General features: G+C 38.0%; 1 protein-coding gene across 2 annotated transcripts in view; it reads right to left on the bottom strand.

Moving 5' to 3' along the window:
* Positions 1-280: 280 nt before the first annotated feature.
* LOC104984767 (chromosome unknown open reading frame, human C6orf165) overlaps positions 281-20,741 on the bottom strand; it is a 37,542-nt gene continuing 17,081 nt past the window's right edge. The window contains exons 8-13 of one of the 2 annotated variants that reach the window (XM_010834679.1): positions 16,650-16,769; positions 12,072-12,270; positions 9,990-10,130; positions 7,112-7,305; positions 4,767-4,910; positions 354-738 (exon numbers count right to left, since the gene is read on the bottom strand). In XM_010834679.1, coding sequence (XP_010832981.1) covers positions 508-738; positions 4,767-4,910; positions 7,112-7,305; positions 9,990-10,130; positions 12,072-12,270; positions 16,650-16,769 — 1,029 coding nt within the window. In that variant the 3' untranslated portion in view covers positions 354-507. Of the gene's footprint in view, positions 739-4,766; positions 4,911-7,111; positions 7,306-9,989; positions 10,131-12,071; positions 12,271-16,649; positions 16,770-20,741 lie in introns of both variants that reach the window. The other variant, XM_010834680.1, reaches the window with a different exon arrangement.

Raw genomic sequence — 20,741 nt, 5'->3', positions numbered from 1 at the left:
AATTCATGTTACATTGGATAGCTAATGAAGCTGAAACTGTTAACTACATTTAAAATTTTTAATGTTCAATATTAACTGTGATTTTAGAAATAAACTTCTATCCCAGGCATAATAATCTGATACTAATGTATAAAAAGTTATCTAAATAAATTTCCATCCCAAGCATAATAATATTATATATATATAACTATCTAATCATATGTTAATATATTAATATCTAATAATTTCAGTCTCGATGCTGCCAAACATTTTCTTGGAAGTCAAAGAGGAATGGACAGAGTTTTACTTTTCAATTTTAATAGAATGAAAAATGTATTACAGAAAACAATGTTTCCTTTTTTGTAGGAGTTTGACAGTGCATATAAATGAGAATCCAAAAACATTCATACCACCAATGAATGTACCAGCCCCCCCAAAGTCAGTGAATTTTCACGGATGCAAACATACTCCTAAATATTTGCCACTGTTCATAAGTTGTGGTATCCATATTAAAAACTCGGTCTCTAACTAGGTTTCATCAACCGCTCTAGTTAAGTTCACCTTGACTCCATAGGTGGTCTTAGTTTGGCCCCCGTGGAGACCAGCTATGTAAATCTGGGGCCGGGGCACTCGGCTGCTGCCCTCCCTCATGGACTGCGTACCAACATCCTTTGAAGGGTACACCTGGGAACAGTTTTCTCTTCTCATGTGACTATGATCAGTCTGTACCGAGTGAGTAACTTTCCGACGCAAATTGGCCTAAGTAGAAAGAGAATTACACTGGAATGAACATTCCTCTAAGGAACAAATAAAATACTCTAAGATACTAGTTAATATCTGCTTTTTACTCTAAGGTAATAGCTAATAAAAGGAAAGTTATGACCAACCTAGATAGCATATTCAAAAGCAGAGACATTACATTGCCAACAAAGGTCCATCTAGTCAAGGTTTTTCCAGTGCTCATGTATGGATGTGAGAGTTGGACTGTGAAGAAAGCTGAGCGCCAAAGAATTGATGCTTTTGAACTGTGGTGTTGGAGAAGACTCTTGAGAGTCCCTTGGACTACAAGGAGATCCAACCAATCCATTCTAAAGGAGGTCAGTCCTGGGTGTTCCCTGGAAGGACTGATGCTAAAGCTGAAACTCCAATACTTTGGCTACCTCATGCGAAGAGTTGACTCATTGGAAAAGACTCTGATGCTGGGAGAGATTGGGGGCAGGAGGAGAAGGGGACGACAGAGGATGAGATGTCTGGATGGCATCACCAACTCAATGGACATGAGTTTGAGTAAACTCCGGGAGTTGGTGATGGACAGGGAGGCCTGGCGTGCTGCGATTCATGGGGTCATAAAAAGTCAGACACGACTGAGCAACTGAACTGAACTGAACTGAGTAGCTAATATCTGCCTTTTTTTTCCCCTCCTCTCCATCCACAAAGAAATTAGTCCTACAACACAGCATGTTTCTACAAAACATTAAAATATTAGACAATTTAGAGCATGTTAGAAAATAAATACCCTTTGCTGAGAAGTAGGAAAATAGATTAATGAAAATGCACATAAAAACCCAAAGAGAAAATGTACAGATTCAAATGTACAGTGAGCTCAATTCATTATTATACTTTGAGAGTCATACCACTTGGATTTTTTTTTCCCCACCATTCTTGGTTTATTTGTTTAAAAGACAAAAATTTTAAGATTTCCACTGTCTTACTTAAATGGGCTTCACCCAACACTTAATTTGAAATGTTCAGATGTTTCCAGATAATATTTTATATTATTCTACATTTTGCTTACTCCTTTTACAGATTACTAGTAAACATTAGGTTAAACAGATTACTCCAGCTGGGAAGCAAAGGAGAGTTTATATAAAGGAGAATAAGGGTTTTACTAAAGGTGTGGTGAAGCCACAGGAAAAAACTCAGAAGGGATTAGAACATGTGAGTTAAGAAGGAGAGACCTAGAATTAGAGGAAACATTTCAGAGTTTGAGATACTGCAGATGATGGAGAACTACTTCTGCCCACAACTTATTGTCTACATTAGTAGGGCTTTACTATTCCTATGTCTTCATTAGCATAATTTTACTATTCTGAGAGTCTCTTGCCAAAGCAAATCACTTGACTTCATTATACAGCATCCTGAAAGACGCATCAACTCTTCAGTAGTAAACATTAACACAGAGAAGAAACCCTAGGACTCTTTGTATCAGTTGCCTTCAGATTCACCTGCTTATTTCCATCAATCCTGGACTGCTTGTTCATGATCTTTACCCAACCCAATTCAAGCCTCAAACCCATCCCCCAATTGATCCCAGGCATTGAAACACCTACCTTCAACTAAACTTCGAAGTCTCAATAAATCCTGACCTTACTCTTCCCCACTCCAAGACTCTGCAAAGCTCTGCTGAAGGGGTGGTTTCCCTCACCACTGTAAGCCATATACTCAGTTTTGTCTTATCAACAAGTTGTTCTGGGTAATATATGGGGAGCTGGCATTCAACATGCTGCAAATCTAGGGGTAATTTGGTCTAAGGTGGGGGTCTGAATGAAGCTGAAGAATGAGAAGAGAGAGTCCAGTTAGTACAAAGTTCCGCCCCACTGAACACTCCATTCTCTTTTTAAAATTTCCAGCCCAGATCTAACATTTACTTCTCACAGTCTGTCTAACCATCACTCCTCTCTTCTCCATTGCCTATCTGTATCTCAAGGTCAACTTAATAAGTCACCTATGTCAATGGGATAGAATTTTTATTTCACTTCTGTTAAACCACTTAACAGAAATGTATCAATGTTCACCTGCTAAACTATTAGTTCCTGAAGAACAAAGCAGCAGGGTATGTAAGCTACCCAGTACACATCTGATGACTTCGTGCAAGTATAGTAGATAATAGAAAAGAATACAGGGAATGGGAGCTTCAAGAACTACAAAAGAATAACTGGTGAGAATGCTAATGGGACGATGATTGGAAGATACACCAGGAAGCTGAAGCTTTCTCATCTTGAGAAATCAGGGGCTAAAAAGTTGCCACCAGGGAGGATAACAAGGGAATTGATATGGTTAGTGACAAGAGAGACTGAATATACAAACAGACATAGGCTGGACCTTATATGAAATAGAACTCTAACCTACAACCTCTGCAGCAACCAGTCTCAGAAGATAAACCACAACCTCAGTAGCTGTAGCAATCAGCTCAGAACAGCCCTATTTTTTTTTGGCTGCCTCCCCTTCCAACTCTGAACCAATCAGAGAAAGCCTAATGCTCACTAAGCCAATCACATGAGATGCCCTGCTACTAGTTAGCCTGCATGTAGTTAGTCTGCCTCTTGTTTCCTGTCCCTTGGACTGCAAGAAGATCCAACCAGTCTATCCTAAAGGAAATCAGTCCTGAATATTCATTGGAAGGACTGATGCTGAAGCTGAAACTTTGGCCACCTGATGCAAAGATCTGACTCATTGGAAAAAGCCCTGATGCTGGGAAAGATTGAAGGCAGGAAGAGAAGGGGACGACAGAGGATGAGATGGTTGGATGGCATCACTGACTCGATGGACATGAGTTTGAGCAAGCTCTTGGAGTTGATGATGGACAGGGAAGCCTGGTGTGCTGCAGTCCATGGGGTCGCAAAGCGCCAGACATGATTGAGGGACTGAACTGAACTGAGTTTCCTGTCAACTTCCTCCAGAGGAATACCCAAGCCTCCCCCTTTTTCACTATAAAACTTTTTCACTCCTCTCCCCTACTCTGAGTCCCTGCCCAATGCAAGTGATGGTGACTGACTCCTTGGATACAGCAATCTTTAAATAAATAGCCTCTGTTCTCACATGAGTAGTCTTCGTTTATTTCCATACCTTATTTCAGTTAAAGAGATGGATAAAATATACTGAGAAAAGGCTACAGATAAAAGAGGTCTGTTCCTTCACACTGTATTTGCTGTTTAAAATGACAAGATGCTATAAAAAGGATGAGTGGAGGGAATTCCACTGAGTCAGATAAGGATGAAAGTTTTAAAGACAGACTTCAAGGGTAGGTGCATGCCTGAGTGCTAAGTCACTTCAGTCATGTCCAACTCTTTGCAACCCCAAGGACTATAGCTCTCCAGGATCCTCTGTCCAAGGGATTCTTCAGGCAAGAATACTAAAGTGGGTTGCCATGCCCTCCTCCAGGGGATCGTTCCGACCCAGGTATTGAACCTGCATCTCTTATGTCTCCTGCATTGGCAGGCGGGTTCTTTAGCACCAGCATCACCTGGGAAGCCCTCAAGGGTAGGCACCTGCTGTGATTAAGATGACTAAGAATCGGAAGGACAGGCGTGTCAAGTGTCTGGAAGGAACACATTGACAATAAGAGGAGAATGTATCTGTGATATAATAGAGGTAGCATTCTGCTTCTCAAGAAAGTCCAAAAAGGAGAAGAGTATGCTTTAAATGATTAGAAGAAGCTGGAGGGCTTTACATACTAGCACCTCATAGGTTGGCACAATAGATTAAAACCATTATATAGATCAATAGAGAGACAGAAGGATAGAAACTATTACTGTTATAGTTACTGACTGATAAAATTTGAGAGCAGCTTCATGCTTTTATATTTCTACATATGCTTAATACTAGAAGATAATGTTGTAAAGCTAGAAAATTATAAATTATGCTAATTATTTTTATTTTAGCAAAAAAAACTGTATAACTCACTATTTCATGTAAATAATTTAGCATACCAACTCTATGAATAACAGATTAAAATTCTTCAAAATTCTCCAACTATAAATAATTTAGAGGATAATATTGTTACAAACCAATTTTATAGCTTTTCTTCTTAATTCCCATTCATTCCACTCATATGATCTCACAATTGTTGGTGGCAACAAGTGCGTATCCGTCTGAGTGCCAGTTTCACATTTTGTAATTGGTTTTATATAACGTTTGTCAACCTCTTTCATCTAAAGAAGTAGAGTTTTATAATTAATACTTCTAAAAAATAAACATTATTTTACAGATAACTAAAATATTTAGCTAAAATTAACAAAACATTAGAAAAAGAAGAATATGAAACTTACTTGTAAATAACAGCAAAGAAAAAAAAATAAAAGCTCATAATTAAAGTAAGCCAAATGTAATTAATTTCCTGGGCATTGTGGATTTGTGCCCAATTTTATTTTATACCTCCTTAATGTAGGAGGTATATTTTGAAAGGAGAAAACATAACACCACTCATTCCCAAATCAAATGCTCCTCTCCAATTTTCACAATTGAAGCATAAGTGAATACCTTATTGGAAATGGATTGAAGCTTAGAATAGCTATTAAGTATTAGGTATAAATCATGTTTGTTTAAGGTATCAGAATACCTTTAGAATATATCTTAAACAATGTATACACAGCAGATTATTATCCATTTTAGTTAAATAGATTCATTTTTCTTCCAAAGCACCCAGAAGCTCACTACAGTATTAAAATATTGAGTATTCAATAATTCCAGGCTAAACAAGTTATGATTATGCTGGAAATGAGGCTGCTGGAGCAGGTAGAGAGGCTTAAGAAACTCCAGTCCTAGAGAAGGAGAGGGCAAATAGATTAACTTCTTTCTCCAAATCAAGAAACAGATGATTTACTAAATGCCTACTATTTAGCATAAGATATAATTTCTGCCTTCAAAATGACCTTATGATATAATTAGGTAGATAAAAAGATGCTGAAAGATAACAATATTATATCAATACAAGTAAATGGCAAGTAAAAATTATGAATATAATATGAAATATGTAGAGGGAATACTCACTTCTAAGGGTAGTGAAGGTTAGTGAAGGATTAAATACACAGTAAGGGAAAACCAGGAATGTAGGAGGAAATTGTCCTTTAATAGAAAAGATATCCACACTCAGCATACCTTTCTGATTATCTGAGTCTAGTCTTTCCCTGTCTTCCTGCTACCTTAAAAGGACAGCTGCAGTGTCACATCAACAGGCTGGCAGAGGCGTGTCAGAACAAGAGTGCCAACAGCAGATCCCTTTCAGCCATGTCATCCCTGGCCGGTTCTCAGTCTCCTTGCCCAAGCATTCAGACCACCCTCTGTGCTCACAGTCACCAGCCCCATTTTCCTCCTACCAGTTACTGCTGGGGTCCTTGCCAACCCAGTTAGTCCAGCCCAAACCCACCTGCTTGATCATTAGAATGTTGATACACATTAAAAAAAAACATTAATAAATAATGCCTTGCAGGATTTTACTTTAGTGAGTTTAAAAGGGGTAAATTAAACCAGAGAGGATGACAGAGTAATTAAAAGTTGGAACAGTGAAAATGAGAGGCAAGAAGAAAACAAGGATCTACAACAGCAGAATGGGAACTCCTGCAGGCAGGGATTGTTACCTGCTTTGTTCACTGTGCCAAGTATCATGCCTGGCACATGGCAAGCAGTTCAGGAAATGTCTGTTGAATGTATTAGGGGATAGGCACCAATTCACACAGAAACACACCTTCAGATTCATTCTGCAGCCTTTCAGACTACTGCCATTTAAACTTGTTAAATGATTTCACACCTCTGAGCGTGAGTTATCACCTGTATTACCTGTACTGAGCTCCTTCAGTTTTAGACAAGGAAATGCTGTAGTTTCAATGATTTATCTCAATTGGCACCCCACTCCAGTACGCTTGCCTGGAAAATCCCATGGACGGAGGAGCCTGGTAGGCTGCAGTTCATGGGGTCGCTAAAAGTCAGACACAACTGAGTGACTTCACTTTCACTTTTCACTTTCACATACTGGAGAAGGAAATGGCAACCCACTCCAGTGTTCTTGCCTGGAGAATCCCAGGGACGGGGGAGCCTGATGGGCTGCCGTCTATGGGGTCGCACAGAGTCGGACATGACTGAAGCAACTTAGCAGCAGCAGCAGCAGCAGTCTTGTCCTTCCAGATTTTTTCCAGTCCAATTCATCAGTTTGACTCCTTATCTTGTTTTCATTTACTTTTTGTGGATTTCCTTAGTTTCCATCTTTGGATGTGAATGCCTTTCAGATAACCTGTAAAGGCCCTCATCTGACCATGTCTCCTGCCTGGACTTGGGAAGCATTCTACAACAAAATGTAACTTTTTTATCAACTACATTTTTAAATGTCATAAATTCTTAAAATGCCAACCCTGCTTACCTGAGAATACTGAATAAGGCTTTCAAACTGTTGATGAAGTTCCAGTAGCTGAATCAATTCTGCATTTCTTTTGGCTTTTTCTCTAATTATATCAATGTAATTTTCAGGATTTTCTGCAAACGAATATGCAGCATCTCTGGTATTGAAAGTATAATACTTATCTTTATATTTCAAAATTCCAATTGATGGATTTCCTGAAAATTAAGAAAAGAAACTAAATTAGATAGGAAATACTCAGTGATTCTACGTTTATAATACGCTCATAGAACCCTTCCCTCATACTCCATTTTTAACACATCACATGTCTTTATTTAGCTGAAATGTTACAACTAGCAGTTTTAAGTTACACATTTTGTTAAATTATATATATGTAAAATTCCAAAGAAATTTATTTTATATTTTTAATTTGGGGGGGAGGTGCCACACCATGCCACATACAGGATCTTCGTTCCCTGACTAGAGATTGAAACTATGCCTCCTGCATTGGAACCGTGGAGTCTTAACCACTGGACTGCTGGGGAAGTACCCTATTGTTAAGCTTTAAATTATGATTTTATCTAAATATAGTTCACTATCCAGATATAAGTTGCTTAAAAATCTTCTATGGGAAGCCACTTAGTCATCTAGCAGGTTTTTCAAATCTCCTTAAACCAAACCAACTACTAGAAGCATTGTTTTAAAAATAATTTGGTAAGAACTACAAAAATGAGACATTTTTCCCAAAATGCACATTTGCACGTTAGGAAGTATTTCCCACTATGAAAAGATACTACATAAAATATGGGTTATAAGTATCCACAGTTTGTGGGAATTATATAGGAAACAGTAACACTCTTATTATTCATTCTTTCACTTATTCAACAAATATTTATCGACCCTGTTCTTGGCACTGAGAATACAGTGAAAACAAATCAATAAATATAGCATAGGCCAGAGAGTGATCAGTGCTACAGAAAACAAATAAGTAAACAGGTTAAAGTAAAATTAAAGTAAAGTAGTTTAAACAGTCAAAGGAAGGAGGGTGGGATTGATATTTTAAAGTGGGTGAACAGAGAAGGCTGAATAAGATGAGGGAGCAAGGTATGTAGCTATGTAGGGGTGAGGGGGAAAGTGGTCCAAGTAGAGGGAATAGTCAGTGCAAAAGCTCTGAGGTGAAAAATGGACTTGGAATGTTTGGGAATAGCAAGAAGGCCAGTGGGGCTGGAACAGTGTGCAAGGGAAGAAGGGGCAGACAATAAAGTCAACGATGTCATCTGAAAGGACTCTGTCAGGTAAGCCCCAGCATCACCTGGGGACTCAAGCCCTGTGATCTGCAGTCTTGAGGAAGGAGAGACTCCTAGAGCATTCCTCCCAGGCAGCATAGGTGGCTACTGCCCAGAGAACAGTGTAGACGTAGAAGCAATGGAATAAGCAGAAATAAAGTCTCCAGACTAGCTGATTCAGAAAGGATGCTAAAACCCAAAGCCCCACAAGTCTGTCTACTTTTCTCATTCTCCCCCTTTCTTAGAATCATAGTTGATGGGAGCTGGAAGGGACCAAAGAGATTTCCTAATTGGTCCTTCTCCTTTTCTGGACCTGGAAACTGAGGTCCAAAGCACAAGATTTGCTCAAAATTACCCTGTTTATTAACAGACAATGGGGACTAGAAACCAGGCTCTCCAAGTGCTGCTACTGCTAAGTCGCTTCAGTTGTGTCTGACTCTGTGCAACCCCTAGACGGCAGCCCACCAGGCTCCGCCGTCCCTGGGATTCTCCAGGCAAGAACACTGGAGTGGGTTGCCATTTCCTTCGCCAATGCATGAAAATGAAAAGTGAAAGTGAAGTTGCTCAGTCGTGTCCGACTCTTTGCAACCCCACGGACTGTAGCCTACCAGGCTCCTCCATCCATAGCTTTTCCAGCCACATGGTGGTACTGCTCTCTTCACTCTGCATCCATGTTTCTCTCTGTTTGTCTATCTCATGACTCCCTTCCTTTTGTATTTGTGAACAGAGAGAGAGAGAGAAATTGGGGAGAGGGGAGGAAAGGGAAGGAAAAAACAGAACAGAGAAGAAAGAAACCACCTCCATTCCATTGCTTTTCATTACTTCATGGCTCTTGTTTGGTTTCTCTCCACTATCAGTGACCCTCATGGGACCTCAGAATACTATTCTCTCAGTTCCCCAAGGTAAACCTTTTATTACTCCCATAATAAAAAAATCTACTACCATAAAAAAATGAGTCAAAGTGTATGTTCTCTACCCTGCATATATACAATCCCAATAATTCTTTGTAATGATTCTATTTCTAATTCACATGGCACTTTTTGAATAATAATTTATTTTCCTCTCAATTTCTGATTTACTTTGTTTTGGAGAAGCTCCAGTAATATATATATACCTCATAGGGGAATTTGACTTGATAAAATACTGGCCATTTCTTTAGTGGGATCTGACTTATACAGAAATACTGATCTATGTTAATGGAATAGAGCCATAAAGTGACAAAGAATATTTTTTAATAAACATATCGGTCACACTAGTGTTGCTCTTTCAAGTAATCACTTTGGAAAATGACATATTTTAGGAATGCCATATAATGTTTCTAGAATCCTTCACTGACATATGAGTCATCCCCTCTTATGACACTGCAGCACTTATATTTCATGATATACATTCCATCACTTATCACTTGCATTGTAACTTATTTATGTCAGTTTATCAGGTTATACTGCAAGCGCTTCAGAGATAAATACTTCATTTGGATCACATTTGTAGCTCCTTTCCTAGTTCAACATTAGATTCCATAAAGTTTTACAAAGTGAATGAGTGACAATAAACACATTTCATTTAAATAAAAAAAAATTCGAGAAGGGAGAACAGTATTATTTCCAATGATGTACCTGGAAGGAGAAGACCATCTGTTGTAGCAAAAGTGTAAGCACAAAATCCCCGATACTGAATCAATAATTTATCAAAATTGGCTGTTGTCTCTGGGAAAAGCCACTCCAGTTTTTTGAAATCTGCCACATTTACTTTATCTTCTAAAATGAAAGAGGAGTACAAGAGAAACCTTATTCATTGGGTAAATGAGCAGAAGAGACTGGCTGCTATGTGACTAAAACAGAAATAAATTAACTAACAGCATAGCTCTTAGTAACATAATATGCAAGGTGACAAAATACTTTGAATACGATGCTTATATACTAGGACCGTCCCTTCTTGAAATGGTTGAGAATGAGCAGAAAGAGTCACAAAAACATTTTTCAGTAACTTAATTTTGATACAAGGAGTGCAATTTTTGTTCTTCACACTTATAAAAAGTCTTCTTCATGTTGCTACTTTTTTTTTTACACAAACAAAAAGAGCCTTTACAAAGCACTGGTGCCTGAGCATCTTTGCTTTTGCAGTGCTACCTTCACTTCTGTTTCTGGCTCTGTATCCAAACAGTAGACACTATAAACAACCCTGTGGCTACAGCTGGAAGTAAATACACACTTCAGAAAAAACAAACGTTCTTCCCTCTTTTTTCCTGATGTGCCTGAAAGCTTCAAACAGTGATGAGATGTGGCAAGTATAAATTTTTTTAGAAGAACACTGGGTCTCCCAATTCACTGGAGCAGTGACTTGATAAATTGTGTTCTAGTGCATAAACAATTCTGATTTATAGTAGGAGATGACACATCTTGCCAATATGGTTGAATTTAATATCTACTGCTGAAGTGCCTTTAACTTTTCAATTTCATTTAGTATTTGCATAGATATGCTGTTTCAACAAAATGACATGAGTAGGAAAAACTTTAACTGAGAGGATGTTTTAAAGTCTTTCTGATTTAGTGTTCAGGTTTTACATACTCTAGCAGTTTAAGAGTGAGTGTTACCACTATATTTTATTTTTCACTTTCAAAAAAATAGAATTTGAAAAGGAAATTTAAAGAGTAAACTATTTAATTTCATTTTCTCAAAAAACTTTCCATTTTAGGCAACAATTCAATTCCCAAACTCTATTTTGACATTTCTTATGAATTTTGAGTTGTATTTAACTCAAATTATAGAAGGGGCTACAAATATAAAAAGAAGTTTATTGGTAAAGACAGCCTTTCTATAAGAATCAGTGCATCTCTTAAAGGGTCTAAAATAAGCTCAATTTTACAGGAGTAACATTTATTGATTCATAAATTTCTACCTGAATCTGGGGTAGATATATGGCAAAAAGCACTCTGAAAAAGTGGAGCTTTGTTTGCACAAATAGAGAAAAGATTAACATCCTTTTCTACTACAAACAAATTAACAAAATCACTAAGATTACAACTGAAACCCATAAGCACATGAAATCACTCTTAACCAAAACACTAATAATAACATCAGGAATGATTGTTGTTGTTCAGTCGCTAAGTCATGTCTGACTCTTTGTGACCCCATGGACTGTAGCATGCCAGGCTTCCATGTCCTTCACTATCTTCTGGAGTTTGCTCAAATTTATGTACATTGAGTTGGTGATGAAATCTAACCATCTCATCCTCTACTGCCCCCTTCTCCTTTTGCCTTCAATCTTTCTCAGCATCAGGGGCTTTTCCAATGGGTCAGCTCTTTGCATCAGGTGACCAAAGTATTGGAGCTTCAGCTTCAGCATCAGTCCTTCCAGTGAATATTCAGGACTGCTTTCCTTTAGGATGGACTGGTTGAATCTCCTTGCAGTCCAAGGGACTCTCAAGAGTCTTCTCCAACACCACAGTTAGAAAGCATTAATTCTTCAGCATCAGCCTTCTTTATGGTCCAGTGGTTATTGCTGGATAGCAGACTCTTCAGTTTATATATTTACAGTTTTCTACATTTTCTATAATGAACGTTAGTAGTCTTATAATCAAGAAATATATTCAAAACTTTATCAGAAAGATAAAAGCTGAAAATTTTAAAACAAAAGAGTGACTTTATTCTAGAGGTAATTTTAATAGGAAGAGGAAATAATAGATGATTTCTATTACCTATGTGCTCTTTTATTCTACACACGTCAGTTTTCACAGTCACTCCATCAAGAAGAACTTGCATCACTTTCTCAGGAAAGAACAGGTCATGAGCCCCCAGGAATGGCTCAAGATGAGTAGTTAAATTACTAAGGATGCTAATCAAGACAGTTTCATCTTGAAAGCTAGTCCACAGGTTGGAAAGGGCAATGAAGATGGGCTGCAGAAGAGACAAAAATGTTCAAAATGTCACTGTTTAATAAAATTATAAATCACTCTTAAAAATTAGTACAAATTTCTGTTGTGATAAAGAGATTAATTCTCTAGTAAGACAAGTGAAAGTCTCATGAAGTTAGACAATAGAATCAGTAGAAATTGGACTCACAAATTACAAGAAAATAAACTTGTATTTCAAAGTATATTATTTTGGTATAATTGTTAGAAAGTTAGTTTATTCAAAAGAACCAAAGACATATGATCATGTAAGAAACATTCACGGACACTTCACTTCAAAAGGTCTAGAGGAAAAAAATATTTAAAAAAAAAAATAGCTAAATATGACTCATTATAATTAGATTTATCTGGCTCAATTATGATTCAAAAGAACTTGGAAGGTCAGGGATACATCTTGGGGCATTTTCTTGTAAGCTGTAAGTTAGAGATTTTATGTTAGTGAGATAAAATATTTCTTTTTCATATTCATATAACAAAAAATTAATCAGGCCCTACTTATAAGTGAAATAACTTAGGCTTTTGTTCCTTGGTTTTTAAAATCAAATATTGAGAATGATTACAGAAAATTATCAGAAACTCAAAATGCTCCATAAAATATTGTAAATGCATATTGTATATCTTTGGGGCTCCCTGTGCTTAATTGCTCACTCATGTCTGACTCTTTGTGACCCCATGGACTGTAGCCCTCCAGGCTCCTCTGTCCATGGGGATTCCTTAGGCAAGAACACTGGAGTGGTTTACCATGGCCTCCTCCAGGGGATCTTCCCAACCCAGTGATCGCTCCCAGATTTACCTAAAAAGGTGATGCAGATAATCAGAAATTCGGAATACATGCAGGTCTTGTAAACAAAGTGATTTTATCTATCTTTTCAGAAAGGTCACAAGTTATATCACCTCTTTGCTGGAGGCAATTTCTAACTAGCTACTGTAAACATGCTTTCAACACTGCACTATGGATTATTTCTGTTGCCACAGACAATACTATGGACCACAGCCTTACCTAACTCAGTGAAGCTATGAGCCATGCCGCGTAGGGCCAACGAAGACAGACAGGTCATGGTGAAGAGTTCTGACAAAATGTGGTCCACCGGAGAAGGGAATGGCAAACCACTTCTGTATCCTTGCCTTGAGAACCCCATAAACAGCATGAAAAGGCAAAAAGATATGACACTGAAAGATGAACTCCTCAGGTTGGTAGGTGCCCAATATGCTACTGGAAAAGAGTGGAGAAATAACTCCAGAAAGAATGAAGAGATGGAGCCAAAGGAAAACAATACCCAGTTGTGGATGTAACTGGTGATGGAAGTAAATTCCGATGCTGTAAAGAGCAATATTGCTTAGGAACCTGGAATGTTAGGTCCATGAATCAAGGCAAACTGGAAGTGATCAAACAGGAGGTGGCAAGAATGAACATTGATATTTTAGGAATCAGTGAACTAAAATGGACTGGGATGGGCAAACTTAACTCAGATAATTATATCTACTACTGTGGCAAAGAATCCCTTAGAAGAAATGGAGTAGCCCTCATAGTCAACAAGAGTCCAAAATTCAGTTCTTGGGTGCAATTCCAAAAATAACAGAATCATCTCTGTTCGTTTCCAAGGCAAACCATTCAATATCACAATAATCCAAGTCTATGAACCAACCAGTAATGCTGAATAAGCTGAAGTTGAAGTTAGTTCTACAACTAACACCCAAAGAGACGCCCTTTTCATTATAGGGGACTGGAATGCAAAAGTAGGAAGTCAAGAAACACCTGGAGTAACAGGCAAATTTGGCCTTGGAGGACAGAATGAATCAGGGCAAAGGCTTATAGAGTTTTGCTGAGAGAATGCACTGGTCATAGCAAACACCCTCTTCCAACAACACAAGAGAAGACTCTACGCATGGACATCACCAGATGATCAACACCAAAATCAGATTGATTATATTTTTTGCATCCAAAGATGGAGAAGCTCTATACAGTCAGTGAAAACAAGACCAGCAGCTGACTGTGGCTCATATCATGAACTCCTTATTGCAAAATAAAGACTTAAATTGAAGAAAGTAGGGAAAACCACTAGACCATTCAGGTATAACCTAAATCAAAACCCTTATGATTATACAGTAGAAATGACAAACAGATTCCAGGGATTAGATCTGATAGAGTGCCTGAAGAACTATGGATAGAGGTTCGTGACATTGTACAGGAGGTGGTGATCAAGACCACCCCAAAGAAAAAGAAATGCAAAAAGGCAAAATGGTTGTCTGAGGAGGCCTTACAAATAGTAGAGAAGAGAAAGAGAAGCAAAAGGCAAAGGAGAAAAGGAAAGATATACCCATTTGAATGCAGAGTTCCAAAGAATAGCAAGAAGAGATAAGAAAGCCTTCTTCAGTGATCAGTGCAAAGAAATAGAGAAAAACAATACAATGGGAAAGACTAGAGATCTCTTCAAGAAAATTAGAGATACCAAGGGAATATTTCATTCAAGGATGGGCACAATAAAGGACAGAAATGGTATGGACTTAACAGAAGCAGAAGATATTAAGAAGAGGTGGCGAGAAAACACAGAAGAACCATACAAAAAAGATCTTCATAGCCCAGATAACCATGATGGTGTGACCACTCACCTAGAGCCAGACATCCTGGAGTCTGAAGTCAAGTGGGCCTTAGGAAGCATCACTACAAACAAAGCTAGTGGAGATGATGGAATTCCAGTTGAGCTATTTCAAATCCTAAAAGCTGATGCTGTAAAAATGCTGCACTCAATATGCCAGCAAATTTGGAAAACTCAGCAGTGGCCACAAGACTGGAAAAAGTCAGTTTATCAACCCCAAAGAAAGGCGATGCCAAAGAATGTTCAAACTACTGCATAACTGCACTCCTCTCACATGATAGCAAAGTAATGCTCAAAATTCTTCAAGCCAGGATTCAACAGTACATGAACCGTGAACTTCCAGATGTTCAAGCTGGTTTTCAAAAAGGCAGAGGAACCAGAGATCAAATTGCCAACATCTGTTGGATCGTCAAAAAAGCAAGAGAGTTCCAGAAAAACATCTACTTCTGTTTTTTGACTATGCCAAAGCCTTTGACTGTGTGGATCACAACAAATTGTGGAAATTCTTCAAGAGATGGGAATACCAGACCACCTAACCTGCCTCCTGAGAAATCTGTATGCAGGTCAAGAAGCAACAGTTAGAACTGGATATGGAACAACAGACTGGTTCCAAATTGGGAAAATGAGTATATCAAAGCTGTATATTGTCATCCTGCTTATTTAACTTATATGCAGAGTACATCATGCAAAATTTCGGGCTGGATGAAGCACAAGGTAGAATCAAGACTGCCGGGAGAAATGTCAATCTCAGATACACAGATGATACCACACTTATGGCTGAAAGCAAAGAACTAAAGAGCCTCTTGATGAAAGTGAAAGAGGAGAGTGAAAAACTTGGCTTAACACTCAGCACTCAAAATCGAAGATGATGGCATCCAGTTCCATCACTTCATGGAAAATAGGTGGGGAAACAGTAGAAACAGTGACAGACTTTATTTTTTGGAGCATTCAAAAAAAATGCAGATGGTGACTGCAGCCATTAAATTAAAAGCCAAGAAAAGCTATGACCAACAAAAGCAAAGACATTACTTTGCCAACAAAGGTCTCTCTAGTCAAAGCTATGGTTTTTCCCAGTAGAGTCATGTATGGATGTGAGAGTTGGACCATAAGAAAGCTAAGCACCGAAGAATTGATGCTTTTAAACTGTGGTGTTGGAGAAGACTCTTGAGAATCCCTTGGACTGTAAGGATATCAAACCAGTCAATCCTAAAGGAAATCAGCCCTGAATATTTATTGGAAGGACTGATGCTGAAGCTGAGACTCCAATATTTTTGCCACCTGATATGAAGAACTGACTCATTGTGAAAGAGTCAGTTGAATCAGGGAAAGATCGCTGATGCTGGGAAAGATTGAATCAGGAGAAATGGGGACGACAGAGGATGAGATGGTTGGATGGCATCAGCAACTCGTTGGACAGAAGTTTGAGCAAGCTCTGGGAGTTAGTGATGGACAGGGAAGCCTAGCATGCTTCAGTCCATGGGATCACAGAGAGTTGGACATGACTGAGCAAGTGAACTGACAGACAATACTGGTATCACGTACTTTGGTAGCAATTGACTACTAAGAGAATCCTCTCATTCAACTTACAACAACCAAGTTCTATGATTATTAACTACAAAATAAGCAAAAAGAACAGGATCAACTTGTATAAAACTAATATCATATTTTCCATATTAAATACAATTAAAATTACTTTTGATCCAATTTTATGGGACTTCAAAGTTCCTTCACCCTTAAACAAGTTTCAAAGCTGATGACAAATGCTTACAAAGACTTGTGATGTTGGGACAGCCGTCTTTGACTTTACAGTCAATTTTAATTGTTCCAGCTGGGCTTCTAACTGCTTTATCATCATTTCCACTTCTTGAGCACAGGTAATTATATCTGACTGTGAAGACAACATAATTTGCATTAATATTTTGCTACACAATTATATATATCTTAAGCCCTACTTGCTCCCCACATCTCCTGAAGGTGAGCTCAGTGAGGGCAAGGATTCTACTCTCTGGGGTATCCTGAACACCAGGAACAGTGCTAACATATGAACAGGGCCCCAGAAACGTTTGATGGATTGATGAACCCTTTGAAGTACAATGGCTATAATTTTTCTCAAATGCATACAGGTACTCTGATATTCTGGAGAAGGCAATGGCACCCCACTCCAGTACTCTTGCTTGGAAAATCCCATGGACGGAGGAGCCTGGTAGGCTGCAGTCCATGGGGTCACTAAGAGTCGGACACGACTGAGTGACTTCACTTTCACTTTTCACTTGAGAATTAGAGAAGGAAATGGCAACCTACTCCATGTTTTGCCTGGAGAATCCCAGGGATGGCGGAGCCTGGCGGGCTGCTGTCTATGGGGTCGCACAGAGTCGGACACGACTGAAGTGACTTAGCAGCAGCAGCAGCACTCTGATATTCAGCATAACTGCATTTCTAAGCAGTGGATCCTGTGACACATTAGCCCCACAATAAATATTTAGAAGTACAAAAAGAGGTAAGTACAATAAGAAAAGTAAGGCACAGAAAGGTAAGTAAATTGCCCAAGGATACACAGTGAATGAGGGATAGAATCATGGTTCTACACCAGATCACCTGAGCCCCTGGCTCCTACCCCAAGCTGTGACCAGAAATGGCAGTGCATAGGTTTATTAGTACAAACAGTGTTCAAGAGTAACAATTACTGGAAGAGAAAAAAAGCTGCATTTGAGTTCTCAGATATCTGTAGACTAACAACATGCTTTACTAGACTCTTTTTAAATGACAAAAAATAATTATAAGACATATCAAATATTAGCCCTGCATTTCAACTAATGAATTTTTTCATTCACTTCTGTAATATATATCCTGTTTTAATTTTACTTGTACTATTCTTTCTTTCCTCATTCTCCCATTATTTATTTGTTATAATTTTATAAATATTTTCTCAAAATTATAATAATTTACATATCATTTATCCTATCTAATAAGTCTCTTGTCTACCCTTCTGTTCTTCCTCCCTTGACTGCTAGTTTTGTTTTAGAAATCAAAATATGAAAATGCAGTGCTTAACTTACTTAGATTTACATACAAACAACCAGAAACAAATAAATCTGCCTACTCCAGTAGGTCTGGAGTAGCTTTACTTACAGGTTTTAAGAGGTGTGATGTATTAAGTAAAGCTACTCCAGAGCTACTCCCCCAAGCTATGCCTGTAGGCTCCATCTACAGATTAGACACACAGAACTTCTTCATTTTTCCTGACAGTGTCCTAGAACAATCACACTGTTTACATTTTACCGAAAAGAACTTGTTCATGACTATACAGAATTTTAATTGCAAAGCAAGTCCTCATAAATAAAGGGAAAAACATTCCGTGCTCCTGGATTAGAAGAATTAATACTGTTAAAATGATCATACTACCCAAAGCTACCTACAGATTCAATATGATCCCTATAAGATTCCAATGGCATTTTCAAAGAGATAGAATGAACAATCCTCACATTTATATGGAATCACAAAAGACTTCAAATAGCCAAAGCACCTTGAGAAAGAAGAATAAAGCAAAAGGCATCATGCTAACTGGTTTCAAACTACTACAAAGTCACAAAGTCACAGTAATTGAAACAACATGGTACTGGCATCAAAACAGACACATAGACCCATAAAACAGAACAGACAGTGCAGAAATAACCCATATATATATACAGTCAATTAATTTACCACAAAGCACCAAGAATATTCAATGGAGAGAGGATAGTCTCTTCAATAAATGGTGCTGGGAAGACTGTACAGCCACCTGCAAAGAACGAAACTGCACCACTATTTTACACCACACACAAAACCAATTCAAAGTGAATTAAGGACTTGAACGTTAGACCTGAAAACATAAACTCCTAGAAGAAAACACAAAACTCCTAGAAGAAAACATAAGCAGTAAAGTCTTGGTGAATTTTTTTTTTCTGACATCAGAAACAAAGGCAACAAAAGCAAAAATCAACAGGTAGAACTGTATCAAACTAAAAAGCTGCACATCCAAAGAGACACAGATGTATAGAACAGTCTTTTGGACTCTGTGGGAGAGGGAGGGAGGATGATTTGGGAGAATGGCATTGAAACATGTATAATATCATATAAGAAATGAATCGCCAGTCCAGGTTCGATGCAGGATACAGGAAGCTTGGGGCTGGTGCACTGGGATGACCCAGAGGGATGGTATGGGGAGGGAGGTGGGAGGGGGGTTCAGGATTGGGAACACGTGTACACCCGTGGTGGATGCATGTTGATGTATGGCAAAAGCAATACAATATTGTAAAGTAAAAAAAAATAAAATAAAATAATAAAAAGCTGCACAGTAAAAGGAAACCATCAATAAAATGAAAAGGCAACCAAAGGAATGGGAGAAAATATTCACAAATCATGTATCTGATCAAAAATATATAAAGAACCCATACAACTCTAGCAAGAACAAACAATAAAATTTTTTAATGGCCAAAGAATCTGAATAGACTTTTCTCCAAAGAAGACATATAGATGGACAAGAAATACATGAAAAATTGCTCAGCATCACTAATCACCAGGAAAATGCAAATCAAAACCAGAATGATGTATCACTTCACATCTGACAGAATGGCTACTATCAAAATGACAAGAAAGAACAAGCCTTGGCAAAGATACGTGGGGGAAAGGGAACACTTGTGCACTGCTGGTGGGAATGTAACTCAGTGCAGCCAGTATGGAAAATTTGTAGAGAGGTTTTTCAAAAAATTAAAATAGACCTACCATATGATCCAACAATTCCATTTCTGGGTATTTACCTGGAGAAAATGAATACCTAACTAACTCAATACTAACTAACCTAACTAACCTAATACTAACTCAAAAAGATACATTCACTGATACATGCCCCCAGATTCACTGCAGCATCATTTACGAGGAAATCCTGCCATTTGCAGCAACATGAATGAACCTTGCAGGAATTTTACTAAGGGAAATATGTCTAACAAAGACAAATATCATATCATCTCACTTATATGAGGAATTTTTTAAAAATTGAAGAATAGTTAATTCACAATTTTGTGTTCATTTTTGATATACAGAAAGTGATCCAGTTACACATATACAACTTTTTCAGGTTCTTTTTCCATGATAGATTATTACAATATATTGGATATTGTTCCCTGTGCTCTATAATAGGACCTTGTTGTTATATGTAGGATCTTTTTTTAAAAAATTGAACTCATAGATAGAGAACAGATTGGTAATTCCCATTGGTTGGGGGATGAGGTGGGCAAAATGGGTGAAGGGGATGAAAAGGTATACATTCCCACTTATAAGATACATGTCATGGGATGTAATACATAGCATGGTGACTATGACTGTAGTTCATAATACTGTACTGTACAATTGAAGTTGTTAAGAGAGGAGATCTTAAAAGTTCTCATCACAAGAAAAAAAAACTGTAACTATACGTGCTGAAGAGTTTAACTAGATTTATTATGGTCACCATTTTGCAACATATTATAATTATGTTATACATCTGAAACAAATATAATCAATTGTATCTCAATAAAAAAAGCTATTTTCACTATCCTTGATATTGCAGTAAGAAGTATTAATTTTATTGAATTTTGATCTTTATGTGCATAGTTTTTTAACAATCAGATCAAATAGAAAGTATACATAAAACACTTCTGTGAAAGTGGAAATGAAAGTCACTCAACCATGTCCAACTCTTTGTGACCCCATGGACTACAGTCCATGGAATTCTCCAGGCCCTTTCCCCTCTCCAGGGGATCTTCCCAACCCAGGGATCGAACCCAGGTCTCCCACATTGCAGGCAGATTCTTTACCAGCTGAGCCACAAGGGAAGCCCAAGAAT

This window comes from Bison bison, unplaced genomic scaffold, assembly GCF_000754665.1.
Source record: "Bison bison bison isolate TAMUID 2011002044 unplaced genomic scaffold, Bison_UMD1.0 scf7180017864035, whole genome shotgun sequence".
Classification (NCBI taxonomy): Eukaryota; Metazoa; Chordata; class Mammalia; order Artiodactyla; family Bovidae; genus Bison; species Bison bison.
The sequence above is the reverse complement of the archived record's forward strand: the minus strand, read 5'-3'. Positions and strand labels throughout refer to the sequence as shown.